Source organism: Heteronotia binoei, chromosome 10 (assembly GCF_032191835.1).
Source record: "Heteronotia binoei isolate CCM8104 ecotype False Entrance Well chromosome 10, APGP_CSIRO_Hbin_v1, whole genome shotgun sequence".
NCBI lineage: Eukaryota > Metazoa > Chordata > Lepidosauria > Squamata > Gekkonidae > Heteronotia > Heteronotia binoei.
This window is the reverse complement of record NC_083232.1, coordinates 5,681,295-5,700,796: the sequence shown is the minus strand read 5'-3', so window position 1 is coordinate 5,700,796 and position 19,502 is coordinate 5,681,295. Positions and strand designations below refer to the sequence as shown.

Sequence of the window (19,502 nt, the reverse complement as noted above, 5' to 3'; positions counted from 1 at the left end):
GCTGGTGGACCTCCTGATGGCACCTGAGTTTTGGCCACTGTGTGACACAAAATATTGGACTGGATGGGCCCTTGGCCTGATCCAACATGGCTTCTCTTAAGTTTTTATGTGACACAGAGTGTTGGACTGGAGGGGCCATTGGCCTGATCCAACATGGCTTCTCTTAAGTTCTTATGTCTGGGGCAGTGATGAACATCTTGGTGCTTGGTGGGAGAGCAACAGTGAGAGGGCTTCTGGAAATCTGGCCCTGCTGGTGGACCTCCTGAGGGCACCTGGGTTTGGGCCACTGTGTGACACAGTGTTGGACTGAATGGGCCATTGGCCTGATCCAACATGGCTACTCTTAGGTTCTTATGTCTGGGGTAGTGATGAACTTCTTGGTGCTTGGTGGAGGAGCAACAGTGAGAGGACTTCTGGAATCCTGGCCCTGCTGGTATGTTGGACTGGATGGGCCATTGGCCTGATCCAACATGGCTTCTCTTATGTTCTTATGTCTGCGGCAGTGATGATCTGTCTTCTTGGTGCTTGGTGGGGGTAAGGGGTGGGGGGACAGTGAGAGGTCTTCTGGAGTTCTGGCCCCACTGGTGGACCTCCTGATGGCAGCTGGGTTTTTTGGCCACTGTGTGACACAGAGTGTTGGACTGGATGGGCCACTGGCCTGATCCAACAGGGCTTCTCTAATGTTCTTATGTGACACAGAGTGTTGGACTGGATGGGCCACTGGCCTGATCCAACATGGCTTCTCTTAGCATAAAATCACAGAGTTGGAAGGGATCTCTAGGTCATCTATTCCAACCCCCTGCACAATGCAGGAAACTCACAAACACTTCCCCCTAAATTCACAGGGTTTTCATTGCTGTCAGATGGTCATCTAACCTCTGTTTAAAAACATCCAAGGATGAGAGCCCACCACCTCCCGAGAAAGCCTGTTCCACTGAGGAATCGCTCTAACGATCAGGAAGTTCTTCCTAATGTTATATGTTCTTATGACTGCAGCAGTCTGTCTTCTTGGTGCTTGGCGGGGAGGGGTAACAGTGGAAGGGCTTCTGGAGTTCTGGCTCTACTGGTGGACCTCCTGATGGCACCTGGGTTTGAGCCCCTGTGTGATACAGAGCTTTTAACTGGGTGGGTCATTGGCCTGATCCAACATTGGTACTCTTAGGTTCTTATATCTGGGGCAGTGATGAACTTCTTGGTGCTTGGTGGGGGAGCAACAATGGGAGGGCTTCTGGAATCCTAGCCCTGCTGGTGGACCTCCTGAGGGCACCTGGGTTTGGGCCACTGTGTGACACAGTGTTGGACTGAATGGGCCATTGGCCTGATCCAACATGGCTACTCTTAGGTTCTTATGTCTGCTGCAGTGATGATCTGTCTTCTTGGTGTTTGGCGGAGGGGGGGCACTGGTGGACCTCCTGATGGTCCTTGGGTTTTGGCCTCTGTGTGACACAGAGTGTTGGACTGGACAGAGCAAGGAAAAAGACACAGGGAGGTGGTTTGCCATTGCCTGCCTCCACACTCAAACCCAGGACTTCCCTGGTGGTTTCCCACTGAGGGACAATCCAGGGCTGGTTCTACTTAGCTTCTAAGATCTGACTAGCCTGGGCTATCCAGGAAAAGCCCATAGGTGGAGGCCCTACTTTGATTTCTCAAAGTCATAATTCAATCCCGCGATCAAGATCGCTCATAAATGTGGATTTGCAAGCAAGATGAGGCAGTTCTGTACAGCAGCCTGAATTCACTTAGGCCTCTCTGTAAGGGCCTTTGAGCCTGACAAGGCACCTTGCCCTCTGCTCTAAAAAAACTGCTGACATTGCTAAGTTCCAGTCTCAAAGCCAAAACATCTAGATATGAGATCCCGTGGCTCCAAGCTCTTCCTTTGACAGGGAGGGTGTTTTTGACCCAGTAATACAATGACTCTGGTCAAAGTCTTCTGGTCAGAAAAGGGAAAGGTCTGGTGTCATTAGAACCATCCAGTTTCTTGACTGACAGCTAATCTGGATTCTAAAGGTATTTAACGCCAATGTTTGAGATGCTAAGGGGCCCATCAGCAGTGTGGCTAGGTCTTGCCAGACCAGTCAGAATGTATTCCTAAATCAGCACAATCAACAACCATCTTCCTTATCTTCACACCCCATCCAACCCTCCCAGCAATCAACACAGAACAATGGTCACATTCCACAGCCAGTTTCCTTATCACCACCCTTCCAGGAAGCCCCACCAAACAATGGGTACATTCACAAACCAATTGCCCTCTCACCACACCCCCTCCAGCCTAGAAATAGCAGCTCTCCAGCAGCCCTGGCCTCACTCAATGCACAGCAGCCAAGAAGGTCAGAGCGCCTGCTCCGGCTGCAACACCACTGAGGATGTTCTCCGCAGCTGAGAACGAAACGTCTGGAAGAAAAACTTTCTCCAGTAGAACACGGCACTTGAGCCCGAAAGATTCTACAAACCCTAATGATGATGCCAGCCGTGAAAACCTGAAATCTTTGATATTCCTAAAGAGATAATAAGTGCACTGTTTGTTGATAAGCATTGGTTTGTCTTTTCCCTTCTGTAAGATGAATGCTGAAATTGCTTCTTGCTTGGAAATTTGTGCAGTATGGTTTTCTCTTAATAAATCACAGATCTTTGGAATAGACTCTCTCTCTCTCTCTCTCAAATTACGGGGTTCCTGCCAGTTTCCACCACTGTTCCCTCTAAGCTGTGGAGTCTTGTGAGCAAAAATTCTACTTTGTGAGCTACTGGCATAAAGTTGTGAGCTTATGGCAATAAAACTGTGAGTTACTGCCTAAATTACTTTGCTCTGGTAGCATTTTTCCTGAGCTAAGACCAAAATGTGGAAGCCACAGGCTTAAAAAATGTGAGCTAGCTCACGCTCTCAGCTTAGAAGGAACACTGGTTTCAACTCCACGCCCCTTTGTCAAGCTAGGTGGGATGGCCACAGGCATCCTAGGAAAGTTTCCTAGACTCCTGAATTATGGCCTGGGACCTGCCTACCTTAGGGACCGTCTTTCCCCACATGTTCCCCAGAGAGTGCTGAGATCGGGGGCTCAGAACCTCCTTATAATCCCTGGGCCAAAGGAGGCCCGTCTGAAAGCGACCAGAGACAGGGCCTTTTCGATTGCAGCTCCCTGTTGATGGAACCAGGTCCCGGAGGAGGTGAGGGCCCTGTGGAATCTTGAACAGTTCCGCAGGGCCTGTAAAACTGACCGATACCGGGATGCCTGAATATTTAAACTTATGAACATCAGAATATTTGAACACTGGAATACTTGAAGAACCGACTTAAGGAAGAGGTAGCATAGTATATTGATGTGTGTTTTATATATTTTATGTATTTTATTGTATAATCATTAATGTATTTTAAACTGATTTACTGTTAGCATTCTGTGTTGTAAGCCGCCCTGAGCCCGCTTTGGTGGGGTAGGGTGGGATATAAATTGAACAAATAAAATAATAAATAAATAAAAATAAATAAATAATTTCCTAACAGTAAAAGCCCTATTTTCCAGCATGAAATGGGCAGAACAGGGTTATCTCCTGCGAATGAAGGACTGGCATTTCTTCAGGTGGCAGGAGGAATGGCTGGAGACAGACCCAAGAGCGCAAACAGAATCAAATATCAGGTCCAAAGTCCTACCTGTTCTCCAAGCTGTCAGAGCACGGCCCACCTTTGCGCTCCAAGGCAAGACGCAGCAAGCCCCTGGGGAGCGCAAAAGGAAAGCAACAGTTTCAATCTTAAAAGCACTGTAAACTCACCGAATATCCATCACTTTTCCTGCCCCTTCCCAAAGGTGAGGAATGCAATCCTAAGCAGGTCTACTCTAAAGTAAGTCCCATTCCATTCGGGGGGGGGGGTCTACTCTCAGAAAGAGTCTTTAGGATTGCGGTTTATGGATAATAAAAAGTTTTTGTTTCATGCCTCCCAAAGAGGGCAAAAGCACAAATTTGTTCTTACATTATTATAAGCAAGGTCCCCTGTTCAAGCACCAGTCATTTCCGACTTTGGGGTGACATTGCTTTCACAACGTTTTCATGGCAGACGTTTTACAGGGTGGTTTGCCATTGCCTTCCCCAGTCTTTTACAGTTTCCCTCGGTTGATTCAGCCTTCCATCCTCGGAAGGATGGAAGGCTAAATCAACCTGGAGCCAGCTACCTGAACCAGCTTCCACTGGGATCGAACTCAGGACGTGAGCAGAGGGCTCCGACTGCAGTACTGCAGCTCTACCACTCTGCGCCACGGGGCTCTTATTATAAACAAAGCTCTGTGCAAACTGAAGAAGCTTGCAAAACGTGGCCTGAAAGAATCCCCAAAGCGACTCTTAAAATAGAACTCATAATCAGATTAATACCAGACCTTGGTCCATTGCAGGATTTATAATCATTTAATTGCTGTGGCGTCTGTGAGGCTCAGAGCAGCTACAGGGTGTGCATGTTGTGAGAATTCTCTGCCAGAGAGCCAGAGGTTCTTTCCAAAACTACATTTCCCAGGGCACCTTGGGGAGAAGGAAGCCTGCAGAAGCAGGGATAGGACTCAAGACCAAGTGGCCAGATTAAAATGTGGAGAACTGAAAGTCTGGCCTTGCAAGCCAAAAGCCTTGGGTGGAAGCCTAAGGGAGATGACAGCTAGACTCTTTATCTTCACTGTTCCAAAAAAAGCTGGTTCAGGTAGCCTGCTCAAGGTTGACTCAGCCTTCTAACCTTCCGAGGTTGGTAAAATGAGTCCCCAGCTTGCTGGGGGGAAAGGGTAGATGACTGGGGAAGGCAATGGCAAAGCACCCCGTAAAAAAGTCTGCCGTGAAAACATGAAAGAAGAAGAAGAAGATATTGGATTTATATCCCGCCCTCCACTCCGAAGAGTCTCAGAGCGGCTCACAATCTCCTTTACCTTCCTCCCCCACAACAGACACCCTGTGAGGTGGGTGGGGCTGGAGAGGGCTCAAATAGCAGCTGCCCTTTCAAGGACAACCTCTGCCAGAGCTATGGCTGACCCAAGGCCATGCTAGCAGGTGCAAGTGGAGGAGTGGGGAATCAAATCCAGTTCTCCCAGATAAGAGTCCGCACACATAACCACTACACCAAACTGGCTCTCCACACCAAACTGGTGAAAGCAATGTCACCCCCAGAGTCGGAAATGACTGGTGCTTGCACAGGGGACCTTTCCTTTCCTCATTATCAATGCTGCTTTTTCCATGTCCGCATATCACACCTTATCTAATCATGCCTACTATTGCCATTTAACTGCTATTGTCATTCAGCACCTGAATTCACTCCGCTTTACAATATATAGGATAGATGGACTCACAATCTAGCTGGTTCTGAAGGAGTGAAATGAGACTCACAAGAGCTCATGCCCTGCCACAAATTTTGTTAGCCTGCAAAAGAGCTACTGGATTCTGGCTCTTTTTTGCTGGTATCATACTTACTTTGTATCTTGATACCCCCAACAACACTGATATACACCAATATGAACATTTATGAACATATGAAGCTGCCTTATACTGAATCAGCGGCCCCGTGGCGCAGAGCGGTAAAGCTGCAGTACTGCAGTCCTAAGCTCTGCTCATGACCTGAGTTCAATCCCGACAGAAGCTGGGTTCAGGTAGCCGGCCCAAGGTTGACTCAGCCTTCCATCCTTCCGAGGTCGGTAAAATGAGTCCCCAGCTTGCTGGGGGGGGGAAGTATAAAAGACTGGGGAAGGCAATGGCAAACCACCCCGTAAAAAAGTCTGCCGTGAAAACGTTGTGAAAGCAACGTCACCCCAAAGTCAGAAATGACTGGTGCTTGCAAAGGGGACCTTTCCTTTCCTATACTGAATCAGACCCTATTTAGTCCATCAAAGTCAGTCTTGTCTACTCAGACTGGCAGCTGCTCTCCAGGGTCTCAAGCTGAGGTTTTCATGCCTATTTGCCTGGACCCTTTTTAGTTGGAGATGCCGGGGATTGAACCTGGGACCTTCTGCTTACCAAGCAGCTGCTCTACCACTGAGCCACCATCCCTCCCTAAAGTCAGTATTGTCTACTCAGACTGGCAGCAGCTCTCCAGCATCTCATGCTGAGGTTTTTCACACCTACTTGCCTGGACCCTTTTAGTTGGAGACGCCAGGGATTGAACCTGGGACCTTCTGCTTACCAAGCAGATGTTCTACCACTGAGCCACCCTCCTTATATTTACATGACCCAATAAACGATGCTGGTGGACCTGAGTTTTGGCCACGATGTGACACAGGGTGTTGGACTGGATGGCCTGCTCCAACATGGCTTCTCTTATGTCCTTGTGTGAGCACATGCAATTTAAAACACAAAGCTAGAAGGACCCCCAAAAGTCATCTAGTCCAACCCCTAGCACAATGCAGGAAATGCAGAGTTTCCACCACCCCCCCCCCCACTCCCAGTGAGCCCTGTTCTGTGCTCATATATCTGCATATCTGGAATTGTCAATTTCCTTCCACGTATCCCAAAAAAAGATACTGGCAATCTGGCACAAGGTAAGCTTTGCCAAAGGTCAGAGGCAAGTCAATCTGACCCCTTGCTTCTAATGAAACAAAAAGATCAGAAGGCACGGCCACGCCCAAGACGTACTGGTAGAATTCCCATATTTTCATGGCATAATGCTTGACCTCCTCTTGAGCCATGGTCAGCAGGTGCTTGTTAGCTCCAATTGTCGAGTAGGTGGCCTGGAAGACCAAAGTCAGCATCTTCAGCAGCTTTCCTAAGGGGTGCAGAGAATTCTGGAAAGCCTGAAAGGTACAGGAATGAGAAACTCCATGTGAAGGCAAAACTAGAGAAGGCAAAACTAGAGAAGGCAAAACTAGAGAAGGCAAAACTAGAGAAGGCAAAACTCCATGTGAAGGCAAAACTAGAGAAGGCAAAACTCCATGTGAAGGCAAAACTAGTGAGGGCAAAACTCCATGTGAAAAACTCCATGTGAAGGCAAAACTAGTGAAGGCAAAACTCCATGTGAAGGCAAAACTCCATGTGAAAAACTCCATATGAAGGCAAAACTCCATGTGAAGGCAAAACTCCATGTGAAAAACTCCATATGAAGGCAAAACTAGAGAAGGCAAAACTCCATGTGAAAAACTCCATGTGAAGGCAAAACTAGAGAAGGCAAAACTCCATGTGAAATACTCCATGTGAAGGCAAAACTAGTGAGGGCAAAACTCCATGTGAAGGCAAAACTAGTGAAGGCAAAACTTCATGTGAAAAACTCCATGTGAAGGCAAAACTAGAGAAGGCAAAACTCCATGTGAAGGCAAAACTAGTGAAGGCAAAATTCCATGTGAAGGCAAAACTAGAGAAGGCAAAACTCCTTGTGAAAAACTCCATGTGAAGGCAAAACTAGTGAGGGCAAAACTCCATGTGAAAAACTCCATGTGAAGGCAAAACTAGTGAAGGCAAAAAACTCCATGTGAAAAACTCCATGTGAAGGCAAAACTAGAGACGGCAAAACTCTATGTGAAAAACTCCATATGAAGGCAAAACTAGTGAAGGCAAAACTACTGAAGTTACATGTGTGCTGAAGAGGATGGGAGTGAAAAGGGCCTGTTCCTTCAAGGTTGCCAACTCTGGGTTTTGAAATTCCTGGAGATTTTGGAGGTGGGGCCTAGGGAGAGCAGGGTTTGGAAAGGGGAAGAAACTCAGTAGGGTACAATGCCATAGAGTCCACCCTCTAAAGCAGCCATTTTCTCCAAGGAAACTGATCTCTGTTGTCTGGAGATCAGTTGTAATTGAAGGAGATCTGGGGGCGCCACCTGGAGACTGGCTGCCCTGTATGATGACAGGAAGACAGCCACACTCCAGTGCCCCAAAGCTTTATGCTTTATTGGCATGTTAAAAGCAGGGAAGGATCTTGTTTGTCTTCAGGAGAGTCCATCTTTCAAGCCTCTATCAAGCCTCTTCAGCTTCCTCCCTTCCAACTAATAAAAACTACAGGACAGAAGTAACTTGCTTCCGGGCTCCATTGTTCAAACCCCCTGTGAGAATAGTTACCCCCTGTGGCAACTAGAATGATTAAAGGTTTGGAACACTTTCCCTATGAAGAAAGGTTAAAACGCTTGGGGCTTTTTAGCTTGGAGAAACGTCGACTGCGGGGTGACATGATAGAGTTTTACAAGATGATGCATGGGACGGGGAGGGTAGAGAGAGAAGTCCTTTTCTCCCTTTCTCACAATGCAAGAACTCGTGGGCATTCAATGAAATTGCTGAGCAGTCAGGTTAAAATGGATAAAAGGAAGTCCTTCTTCACCCAAAGGGTGATTAACATGTGGAATTCACTGCCACAGGAGGTGGTGGCGGCCTCAAGCATAGCCAGCTTCAAGAGGGGATTGGATAAAAATATGGAGCAGAGATCCATCAGTGGCTATTAGCCACAGAGTGTGTGTGTGTGTGTGTGTGTATGTGTGTATATATATATAGGCCACTGTGTGACACAGAGTGTTGGACTGGATGGGCCATTGGCCTGATCCAACATGGCTTCTCTTATGTTCTTATGTGGCACAGAGTGTTGGATTGGATGGACCACTGGCTTGATCCAACAGGGCTTCTCTTCTGTTCTTATGTGACACAGACTGTTGGACTGGATGGGCCATTGGCCTGATCCAACATGGCTTCTCTTATGTTCTTAATTTGGCTGAACTCCAAGATTTGACTAACTTTCTAATATTTTCCCCCACCAAAAATGGAAAAAAAATAGCCGAAACGTATCAAGCAGACAGACAGAAATCTTCCTCGTGTCACTGTGACCACATAGGAGAAAGTAATTGAAAAAGGTATGATCGTGGGAGTAAAGTTTTATGATGACAATTATAATTCAAGAAGCATTTTTAAGGTAGATGCTGAGATGCTATAATTCAGTACACCTTCCGGTGATGTCAGGGATGTGTTGCATATGCAAATGAGTTGTGAAATAGGTGAAATGTCATAGAATCTTGGAGCTTGCAAGACAATATAGAAGCCCCAAAGCAACAAGCTTTGCTTCCGTTGAGTTCTCCCAGGGGATCAGAACTCACAGGTGACTTACCTGTTCCAAATAGCTTTGTAAGGTCCCCTGCTCCTGGTGGACAATTAGTTCTCCAAGGACATGCACCCTTACTGGAACATCTTCATTTTCTCTAGAAGGTCAGAGATAGAAAGGTTCAGGATTCTGGGTTTACACGTCTCTGTATATATGGCTGTTGGATCGTTCATTTTGATTCCTGCAGAATCTGTTATGATCTTATATTGGATCAGGCCAATGGCCCATCCAGTCCAGCTCTCTGTGTCACACAGTGGCCAAAACACAGGTGCCATCAGGAGGTCCACCAGTGGGGCCAGAACCCCAGAAACCCTCCCACTGTGGCCCTGCAAGCACTAAGAATACAGGGAACATAAGAGCATAAGAAAAGCCATGTTGGATCAGGCCAATGCCAGTCCAACACTCTGTGCCACATAAGAACATAAGAGAAGCCATGTTGGATCAGGCCAATGGTCCATCCAGTCCAACACTATGTGTCACAAGGGGGCCTAAACCCAGGGGCCACCAGGAGGTCCACCAGTGGGCTCAGAACCCTAGAAACTCTTCCACTGTGGCCCCACAAGCACCAAGAATATAGGGAACACAAGAGCATAAGAGAAGCCATGTTGGATCAGGCCAATGGCCCATCCAGTCCAACATTCTGTGTCACAAGGAGGCCTAAACCCAGGGGCCACCAGGAGGTCCACCCAGGGTTGTCTGCATTTCATACACACATACAAACATCAATCCATAACATACATTTCTACCAGTGTGAATTGGATACTAACAGATCCCACTTTGGACCACTGGCCACATTACCAATTTGCCCACGAATCTCGCTGCCCTACAACCGCAATGAAAGATTATGTTCTTCTCAGGGCCCCATTCCCCTTGTCACCTTTCGCAAAACAGGTACTCCTGAGACTTCCTCAGCTCTTTGCTCGTCTGGACGTGGAAACCCATGAAAGCCTCCTCTGTTTCTCCTCGACATCCGGAACGGAGGAACGCCAGGAACTGGCTGAAGAGGGCTTCCCATCTCCTCTCCACAGGGAATTCCTTCTGGCCCAGCTGGCTGGATGGGAAGAGAACAGCCTTCAGATGGGCCTTCTAGGATCACATCCGCCTGGTCCGTTCCTTGAGGACCGCAGAGCCCAGGAGCAACCGACATGTGCAAACAAGCTACACGTATCTAATGGACCCCATCCATACAAGCTATACCACCCCAGGGATCCCATTCATACATGCAATTAGGGGCAGATGGAAAGTTGACACCGTCAGTTATCGATGGTACAAAATCTGAGTCTGGGAACGCCTTTAAAGACCAACAAACTTTAATCCCAGGTATACGCTTTTGAGCGCGTGCGCACTCCTTCAGGTACACTGACGCATGACCTTCCTCAACCATTACACCAGAAATGCAGAACACAGTTGGAAGGTGAGGGCTGCAGCCAGACTAACACAAGCCTGCTCCCCGGCCTACACTGGAAAGCAACGGCAGCCGAGCAAGCCTCTAAAGTCGAGGGGTCTCATCCTTCCTCCTTCCACTTACAGCTTGGTCATGTGTTGATCCGGTTGTTCTCCAGAGGTGTCCAGGATCCCTTGGGTCCGCAGGCCTTGGCTGGATTTGTTGCTGAAGGTCCCTTCCAGGGTGAAGCCATTCGGGAAGGTCAGTTTCCCCTAAAACAAGCCCCAGAGGCATTGGGAAGACTGTGTCCAGATCAGTTTCAGAGGGCAGAAGCGTATCGTTGAAAGGGACCTCCAGGGTCATCTAGTCCATCCCCCTGCACAGTGCAGGAAATTCACAAATACCCCCCCACACACATACGCACACACACACACACAGGACTGAGAGCTCCATGCCCAGAAGATGGCAACAACCCCTCCAGGATTCCTAGTCGAACTGGCCTGGAGAAATATTGTTTCCTGACCCCAAAGTGGCCATCAGCATCTCCCTGGATGTGTAAGAAAGGGCCATGAGAACTAAGCGCTGATGCAGCCCTTCCTGCCCTCCTTCCCACGATCTGCCAGAATTTACAGAATCAGCATTGCTGTCAGAAGGCCATCTAGCCTCCATTTAAAAGCCTTCCCCCTCTTCTATCTCCCAAATTCTGTTTTTTCTGAATTCTGGAGAGCCAGTTTGGTGTAGTGGTTAAGTGTGCGGACTCTTATCTGGGAGAACCGGGTTTGATTCCCCACTCTTCCACTTGCACCTGCTAGCATGGCCTTGGGTCAGCCATAGCTCTGGCAGAGGTTGTCCTTGAAAGGGCAGCTGCTGTGAGAGCCCTCTCCAGCCCCACCCACCTCACAGGGTGTCTGTTGTGGGGGAGGAAGGGAAAGGAGATTGTGAGCCACTCTGAGACTCTTTGGAGTGGAGGGCGGGATATAAATCCAATATCTTCATCTACCTCACAGGGTGTCTGTTGTGGGGGAGGAAGGGAAAGGAGATTGTGAGCCGCTCTGAGACTCTTCGGAGTGGAGGGCGGGATATAAATCCAATATCTTCATCTACCTCATAGGGTGTCTGTTGTGAGGGGGGAAGGTAAAGGAGATTGTGAGCCGCTCTGAGACTCTTCGGAGTGGAGGGCTGGATATAAATCCAATATCTTCATCTACCTCACAGGGTGTCTGTTGTGGGGGAGGAAGGGAAAGGAGATTGTGAGCCGCTCTGAGACTCTTCGGAGTGGAGGGCGGGATATAAATCCAATATCTTCATCTACCTCATAGGGTGTCTGTTGTGGGGGAGGAAGGGAAAGGAGATTGTGAGCCGCTCTGAGACTCTTCGGAGTGGAGGGCGGGATATAAATCCAATATCTTCTTCTTCTTTTCCCACAGTCAGCTGATGCAACACACACACATGCCAACATCAATCCATGACATACATTTCTACCAGTGTGACTTGGATACGAACAGATCCTACTTTGGACCACTGGCCGCATTGCCGATTTGCCCACGAATCTCGCTGCCCTACAACTCCAGTGAAAAATTGTGGGCTGGGGGTGGGGAAACCTTTCTTAGTAGTGGCCCTTCTCCCTCTTATCTGCTCACCTCTCAGTCCTTTGAATTTTAGGGGCCAGGTGGCGATCTCGTTCCCCCCAGTTAGTCTTCACTTCCCAATGACTTCTGACCTGGATCACCCAGGTGAGTCAGATCTCCGAAGCTAAGCAGTGTTTGGATGGGAAACCTCCAAGGAATACTAGGATTATGATATGGAGGCAGGCAATGGCAAACCACCCCTGATGTTCTCTTGCCTCAAAACTCTAAAAGGTCCCCATAAGTCAGCTGATGGTGGTTTCCTCCATCACCACCCACCCCATGGCTGCTGTTTTCTGCTTTAGTTTTTACCGGCCTTTTTGAATTCTTCTTTTAACTCGGATTGAGCCATTGGTGGTTTGATTTGTGTGACGGAAGGGCAGGCATGCGAACAAAGAAACTTCCACCGCTTGATCCACCCTGTCTAATTCTCAACGCGAGCCAACGCATGCTCCCCGACCTCACCTTTCCGACAAAAGTTAAATCCGGTGTGAAGTTCCCCTCGTAGACAGAGTCGTCTTCCAGCAGAAGAGTCCCAGAGCCCTACGGATCACAGATGGAAAGCGGCAAAAACTCAGAACTTTTCTGCTTTGAAACCCAGTAAATTCTGGTCTTGTGTTCCTACGATCATGACAGATATCAGCTTCCTTCAGTACCAATGAAATTGCTGAGCAGTCAGGTTAAAACCGATAAAAGGAAGTCCTTCTTCACCCAAAGGGTGATTAACCTGTGGAATTCACTGCCACAGGAGGTGGCGGCGGCTACAAGCATAGCCAGCTTCAAGAGGGGATTGGATAAAAATATGGAGCAGAGGTCAATCAGTGGCTATTAGCCACAGTGTGTGTGTGTATATTTTGACCACTGTGTGATATAGAGTGTTGGACTGGATGGGCCATTGGCCTGATCCAACATGGCTTCTCTTATGTTCTTATGTGACACAGAGTATTGGACTGGATGGGCCACTGGCCTGATCCAACAGGGCTTCTCTTATGTTCTTATGTGACACAGAGTGTTGGACTGGATGGGCCATTGGCCTGATTCAACAGGGCTTCTCTTATGTTCTTATGTGACACAGAGTGTTGGACTGGATGGGCCATTGGCCTGATCCAACATGGCTTCTCTTATGTTCTTGCCAGAGGCTGTTATGCCTCGATAGAACAATTGATGGGGAGTCCAGGCAGGAGGCAAACATTGCAGTCTTCCCGCTTGTGGATATCCTAGACCAGCTGGGTGGCCACTGTGTGAACAGAATGTTGGACTTGATCGGTCTGATCCATTGTGGTGGTTCTTATGTTTTGCTTCTCAGTGTCACGACCCGGACCTTCAGGTAGAGACGGGCGGCTGCTGTTGCCCTGGCAATCGGCCAGGACGCTGGCAGCCGGCTACGGTGCTTTCAAGGAGCAGCACAAGCGTTATCTAGCAGTCCTAATTAGTCCCTACCATAAATCAGTCCAGCCGAAGGGAGAAGCAGGGCGCGTCGTCACAGGAATACAGTGGGTCAAAAGCCAGAGGAAGCAAGCCGAATATATTCAAAGTACCTAAGCCAGTCCACAGAGCAAAAGCAGAGTCCAGTTCCAAGTCCAAGATTCAAGCCGGGTCAGGAGCAAACGGGTTCTCTCAGCAGGCAAGAGGGTGCAGGGCGTGGTCACGTCCGAGGAGGATCGTTCGTTGCCAGCACAGTTTGCCCTAAGGCCAGGACTACAGATATACTGTGCTGGCTTGTTAACTCGTTAGTACTCCGGGCTTAGATCTCTCCTCCCACGCATGCGTGCTTCTTTCCGTCTGTCTTTGAACTCCTGCCGTCTCCTTTCACGGAGCCGGCTCACAGGTGGCGGGGATTCAGGAGGTGATGCACTAGGGCCCGGTGTGGCCTGATCAGTCTCAGGTGGCTCCTGCTCTGGGTTAGCAAGGGCTGGGTCTGGGGCAGGCATGACACTCAGCACAGACAGGTTGTTACATTAAGGGCACTATCTCACACACGTGCAGGTAGAACAACTGAAAATGTGCATGGAGGAGACCAAATCGAAGGAAATGGGGTGAGTAATGAAATCCCACCCATTCCGTGTGACTTATTCCACTCTTCTGCAGATTTTGATCACTGACACATGAATACATGAAGCTGCTTTATGCTGAATCAGAGCCTGGATCCATCATTGTTGTAACTGTGCTATGTTAACATAAGAACATAAGAGAAGCCATGTTGGATCAGGCCAGTGGCCCATCCAGTCCAACACTCTGTGTGACACAGTGGCAATATATATATATATATATATATATATATATATATATATATATATATATATATATATATATATATACACACACACACACACACATATACATATACATACACACACACACACACACACACACTGTGGCTAATAGCCACTGATGGACCTCTGCTCCATATTTTTATCCAATCCCCTCTTGAAGCTGGCTATGCTTGCAGCCGCCACCACCTCCTGTGGCAGTGAATTCCACGTGTTAATCACCCTTTGGGTGAAGAAGGACTTCCTTTTATCCATTTTAACCTGACTGCTCAGCAATTTCATTGAATGCCCACGAGTTCTCATATTGTGAGAAAGGGAGAAAAGGACTTATTTCTCTACTTTCTCCATCCCATGCATCATCTGTCAACCTCTCTCATGTCACCCCGCAGTCGACGTTTCTCCAAGCTAAAGTGCCCCAAGCGTTTTAACCTTTCTTCATAGGGAAAGTGTTTCGAACCTTGAATCATTCTAGTAGCCCTTTTCTGCACTTTTTCCAATGCTATATTATCCTTTTTGAGGTGTGGTGACCGGAATTGCACACAGTATTCCAAATTACACTGCACCATTGATTTATACAGGGGCATTATGATACTGGCTGATTTGTTTTCAATTCCCTTCCTAATAATTCCCAGCACGGCGTTGGCCTTTTTTTATTGCAATCATTTTTTATTGCAATGTTTCCAGATATTGGCCTATACACTGCTGTGCGGACATGCCTTCTTATGACTGTTTGTTGATATGTTGTACTCAGGGCTTTGTTTGTCGAAAAAGCCCAGCAGGAACCTATTTGCATATTAGGCCACACACCCCTGACATCACCATTATTTCCCATCGGGATTTTGGTAGAAAAAGCCCAGACGAAACTCATTTGCATATTAGGCCACACCCCCTGACACCAAGTCAGCTGGAGCTGCGTCCCTGCTCAAAAAAAAACCCTGGTTGTACTGCCTTCAGATTTTTATGCTGTATGCATTTATGATGCTTTGTATTTTAACCTGTAAGTATGTTAAACTTCTGCTGTAAGCCGCCCTGAGCTCGCTTGCAGGAATAAATCTAAAGATTAAATTAAAATTAAATTAAACGGTCAGTCTTGTCTATTCACAGAGAGCCCGTGACGCAGAGTGGTAAAGCTGCAGTACTGCAGTCGGAGCCCTCAGCTCACGACCTGAGTTCGATTCCAGCGGGAGCTGGTTCAGGTAGCCGGCTCCAGGTTGACTCAGCCTTCCATCCTTCCGAGGTCGGTCAAAGGAGTCCCCAGCTTGCTGGGGGAAAAGTGTAAAAGACTGGGGAAGGCAATGGCAAAGCACCCCGTAAAAAGTCTGCCGTGAAAACGTTGTGAAAGCAACGTCATCCCAGAGTTGGAAACGACTGGTGCTTGCACAGGGGACCTTTCCTTTCCATACTAGGAGCAAAGAGCCCCGTGGCGCAGAGTGGTAAAGCTGCAGTACTGCAGTCCTAAGTTCTGCTCATGACCTGAGTTCAATCCCGGCAGAAGCTGGGTTCGGGTAGCCAGCTCGAGGTTGACTCAGCCTTCCATCCTTCCGAGGTTGGTCAAAGGAGTCCCCAGCTTGCTGGGGGGAAAGCGTAGAGGACCGGGGAAGGCAATGGCAAACCACCCAGTAAAAAGTCTGCCGTGAAAACATTGTGAAAGCAACATCACCCCAAAGTCGGAAACGACTGGAGCTTGCACAGGGGACTGCCTTTACCTTTTTTTACTTGTCTGTTCAGACTAGCAGCAGTTCTCCATGGTCTCAGGCTGAGGTCTTTCACATCACCCACTGCCTGGTCCTTTGAACTAGAGATGCCGGGGATTGAACCTGGGACCTTCTGCATGCCAAGCAGATGCTTGCTGTTGAGCCACAGCCCCTCCCCAAACAACACCTGAAGCCGCCTCATACTGAATCAGACCACAGGTCCATCGAGGTCAGTACTGTCTACTCAGACTGGTAGTGGCTTTCCTGGAGCTCAAGCTCATCCCTCACTGCCTTGTCCTATTTTTCAGAGTCCCGAACCCAGATGGGTGACCTCAGTGGTTCTCCTGGAGCTCAGGCACATCCCTCACTACCTTGTCCTATTTTTCAGAGTCCTGAACCCAGATGGGTGACCTCAGTGGTTCTCCTGGAGCTCAGGCACATCCCTCACTGCCTTGACCTATTTTTCAGAGACCTGAACCCAGATGGGTGACCTCAATGGTTCTCCTGGAGCTCAGGCACATCCCTCACTGCCTTGTCCTATTTTTCAGAGACCTGAACCCAGATGGGTGACCTCAGTGGTTCTCCTGGAGCTCAGGCACATCCCTCACTGCCTTGTCCTATTTTTCAGAGTCCTGAACCCAGATGGGTGACCTCAGGGCTCTTTTTTGTAGCAGGAACTTTTTTGCATATTAGGCCACAGACCCCTGATGTAGCCAATCCTTCATGAGCTTACAGGACTCTTCATACAGGGCCTTCTGTATGCTCCAGGAAGATTGGCTACATCAGGGAGGTGTGGCCTAATATGCAAAGGAGTTCCTGCTACAATGAAAATGCCCTGGGTGACCTGCGCAAGTGCTTGGAAACTCCAGCTTCTCAGCTGGTCACAATACTCACCACCATCTTATCCACGTGGAACATCCTTTGATAGCATCCGCCGGACTGCGTGACCACAATTCCCGGTCCGTGTCTCTGGTCTTCGTGCCACATTCCGATGTACCTCTCTGCCCTGAACCATGGGGGAAAAAAACCCCAATCCATCACCAACCAGCAAAACCACAAGCAGCTACAACACAGCTGAGGACGTTCATTCTTACGAAAACCAACTCCAGAAAAGCAAGATGGTGGCTTCCTCAAGAACAGGTGCATGCGGCCCTTGTCGGCGCCACACCCATATAAGGGTGCATCTTAGCCAGCGTCAGAAAAACTGTGAGTAGGATTTTTAGAATGACTGCACGTTGCCTCTGTGTAACCTCCGGTCATCCACAGCAAAGTACCTCCTGGAGCTGCCGGACTTACCTCTCCGTGTCATCCCAAACACCATAGCCGCTTCTTTTGTCGTTTTCCCAGTTTCCCGTGTATTTAAATGGGTGCTCGGCACAAGATGGGTTTTCCAAGATGCCAAACCCGTGGCGCATGTTGTCCTTGAAATACCCTTTGTAGACCATCTCATCACCGTATCTGGGAAGAGACAGTTACAGGACAGTTAACGGATTTGGTACATCTCCATTCCAAACAGGGTGTTATGTTGGTTGTTGTAGATTTTCCGGGCTGTTTGGCCGTGGTCTTGGCATTGTGAGACCCGACGTTTTGCCAGCAACTGTGACTGGCATCCTCAGAGATATAACCCAGAAAACTGGAGTTCTCTTTGGGTCAAACTGAGAAGAAGATGGTAGGCATGTAATTTATATCTACTCAAGCAAGTGAGGTACGGCTGAGCCATTATCTTGTAGGAGCTTCCTGGGCTGTGACATGCTATTTGTTGTTTTTCCCTGGTCTCAGATTGAGGTCTTTCACAGCATCTACTATCTGCTCCCTTAACTGGAGATGCCGGGGATAGAATCTGGGACCTTCTGCGTGCCCAGCAGATGCTCTACCACTGAGTCATGGCCTCTCCCCCACATCTGATTGTATGAACCAGCTCTACTGAAGAACACTGTGCTGGAGGGCACCCATCATGAGACAGACCACAAGATTATGCCTGGGATGGAGAAAGTAGAGAAAGAAGTTATTTTCTCCCATTCTCACAATACAAGAACTCGTGGGCATTCAATGAAATTGCTGAATAGTCAGGTTAAAACAGATAAAAGGAAGTCCTTCACCCAAAGGGTGATTAACATGTGGAATTCACTGCCACAGGAGGTGGCGGTGGCTACAAGCATAGCCAGCTTTAAGAGGGGATTGGATAAAAATATGCAGCAGAGGTCCATCAGTGACTTGGCCACTGTGTGACACAGAGTGTTGGACTGGATGGGCCATTGGCCTGATTCAACATGGCTTCTCTTATGTCTGCAGCAGTGATGCTCTGTATTCTTGGTGCTTGAAGGGGGCACAGTGGGAGGGCTTCTGGTATACTGGCCCCACTGGTGGACCTCCTGATGGCACCTGGGGTTATTCTGGCCACTGTGTGATAGAGTGTTGGACTGAATGGGCCATTGGCCTGATCCAACATGGCTTCTCTTATGTTCTTATGTGACACAGAGTGCTGGACTGGATGGGCCACTGGCCTGATCCAACATGGCTTCTCTTATGTTCTTATGTGACACAGAGTGCTGGACTGGATGGGCCATTGGCCTGATCCAACATGGCTTCTCTTAAGTTCTTATGTACCATGACAGAGACAGTTATCATATCTGCAATGGACAGCCAGGTTTGCCCAGATCCATTTTTCCCAGGAACTTCATTTCCAGTCCTTCTCTGCACAAGAGGGTTTTACAGGATGTGGTCACGGGCAACGTTCCCTCTAAGCTGCAGAGTCTTGTGAGCAAAAATTCTACTTTGTGAGCTACTGACATTACAGTTGTGAGCTCCTGCATCAATTAGTGTGCTCTGTGGGGGTCATCCTTCTTGAGCTAAGACAAAAATGTGTGAGCTGGAGGCTAAAAAATCTGTGATCTGGCTCACACTAACTCAGCTTAGAGTGAACGCTAGTCATAGCTGTGTCCTGGCCTTAGGTGGTCCCAGCACAAGTGCACTTCTCTATGACTACTTCCCTTTTGGTTCAGTACACTTTGGAGAAGGCAGCCTCCTATGAGTTGCTGATGCGTGTGTGAACCCAGGGAGGGAAGAAAAAGAAGATATTGGATTTATATCCCGCCCTCCACTCCGAAGAGTCTCAGAGTGGCTCACAATCTCCTTTCCCTTCCTCCCCCACAACAGACCCCCTGTGAGGTAGATGAAGATATTGGATTTATATTCCGCCCTCCACTCCGAAGAGTCTCAGAGCGGCTCACAATCTCCTTTCCCTTCCTCCCCCACAACAGACACCCTGTGAGGTAGATGAAGATATTGGATTTATATCCCGCCCTCCACTCCGAAGAGTCTCAGAGCGGCTCACAATCTGCTTTCCCTTCCTCCCCCACAACAGTTACCCTGTGAGGTGGGTGGGGCTGAGAGGGCTCTCACAGCAGCTGCCCTTTCAAGGACAACCTCTGCCAGAACCATGGCTGACCCAAGGCCATGCTAGCAGGTGCAGGTGGAGGAGTGGGGAATCAAACCCGGTTCTCCCAGATA

At 48.5% G+C, this 19,502-nt stretch overlaps 1 protein-coding gene across 1 annotated transcript in view; it reads right to left on the bottom strand.

Moving 5' to 3' along the window:
* Positions 1–19,502, bottom strand: part of ALS2CL (ALS2 C-terminal like) — an 86,827-nt gene that overhangs the window by 17,506 nt on the left and 49,819 nt on the right. Inside the window, exons 13-20 of the mRNA XM_060248088.1 lie at positions 17,289–17,450; positions 16,887–16,998; positions 12,494–12,571; positions 10,548–10,675; positions 9,897–10,070; positions 9,026–9,116; positions 6,586–6,743; positions 3,644–3,706 (exon numbers count right to left, since the gene is read on the bottom strand). Coding sequence (XP_060104071.1) covers positions 3,644–3,706; positions 6,586–6,743; positions 9,026–9,116; positions 9,897–10,070; positions 10,548–10,675; positions 12,494–12,571; positions 16,887–16,998; positions 17,289–17,450 — 966 coding nt within the window. The remainder of the gene's footprint in view (positions 1–3,643; positions 3,707–6,585; positions 6,744–9,025; positions 9,117–9,896; positions 10,071–10,547; positions 10,676–12,493; positions 12,572–16,886; positions 16,999–17,288; positions 17,451–19,502) is intronic.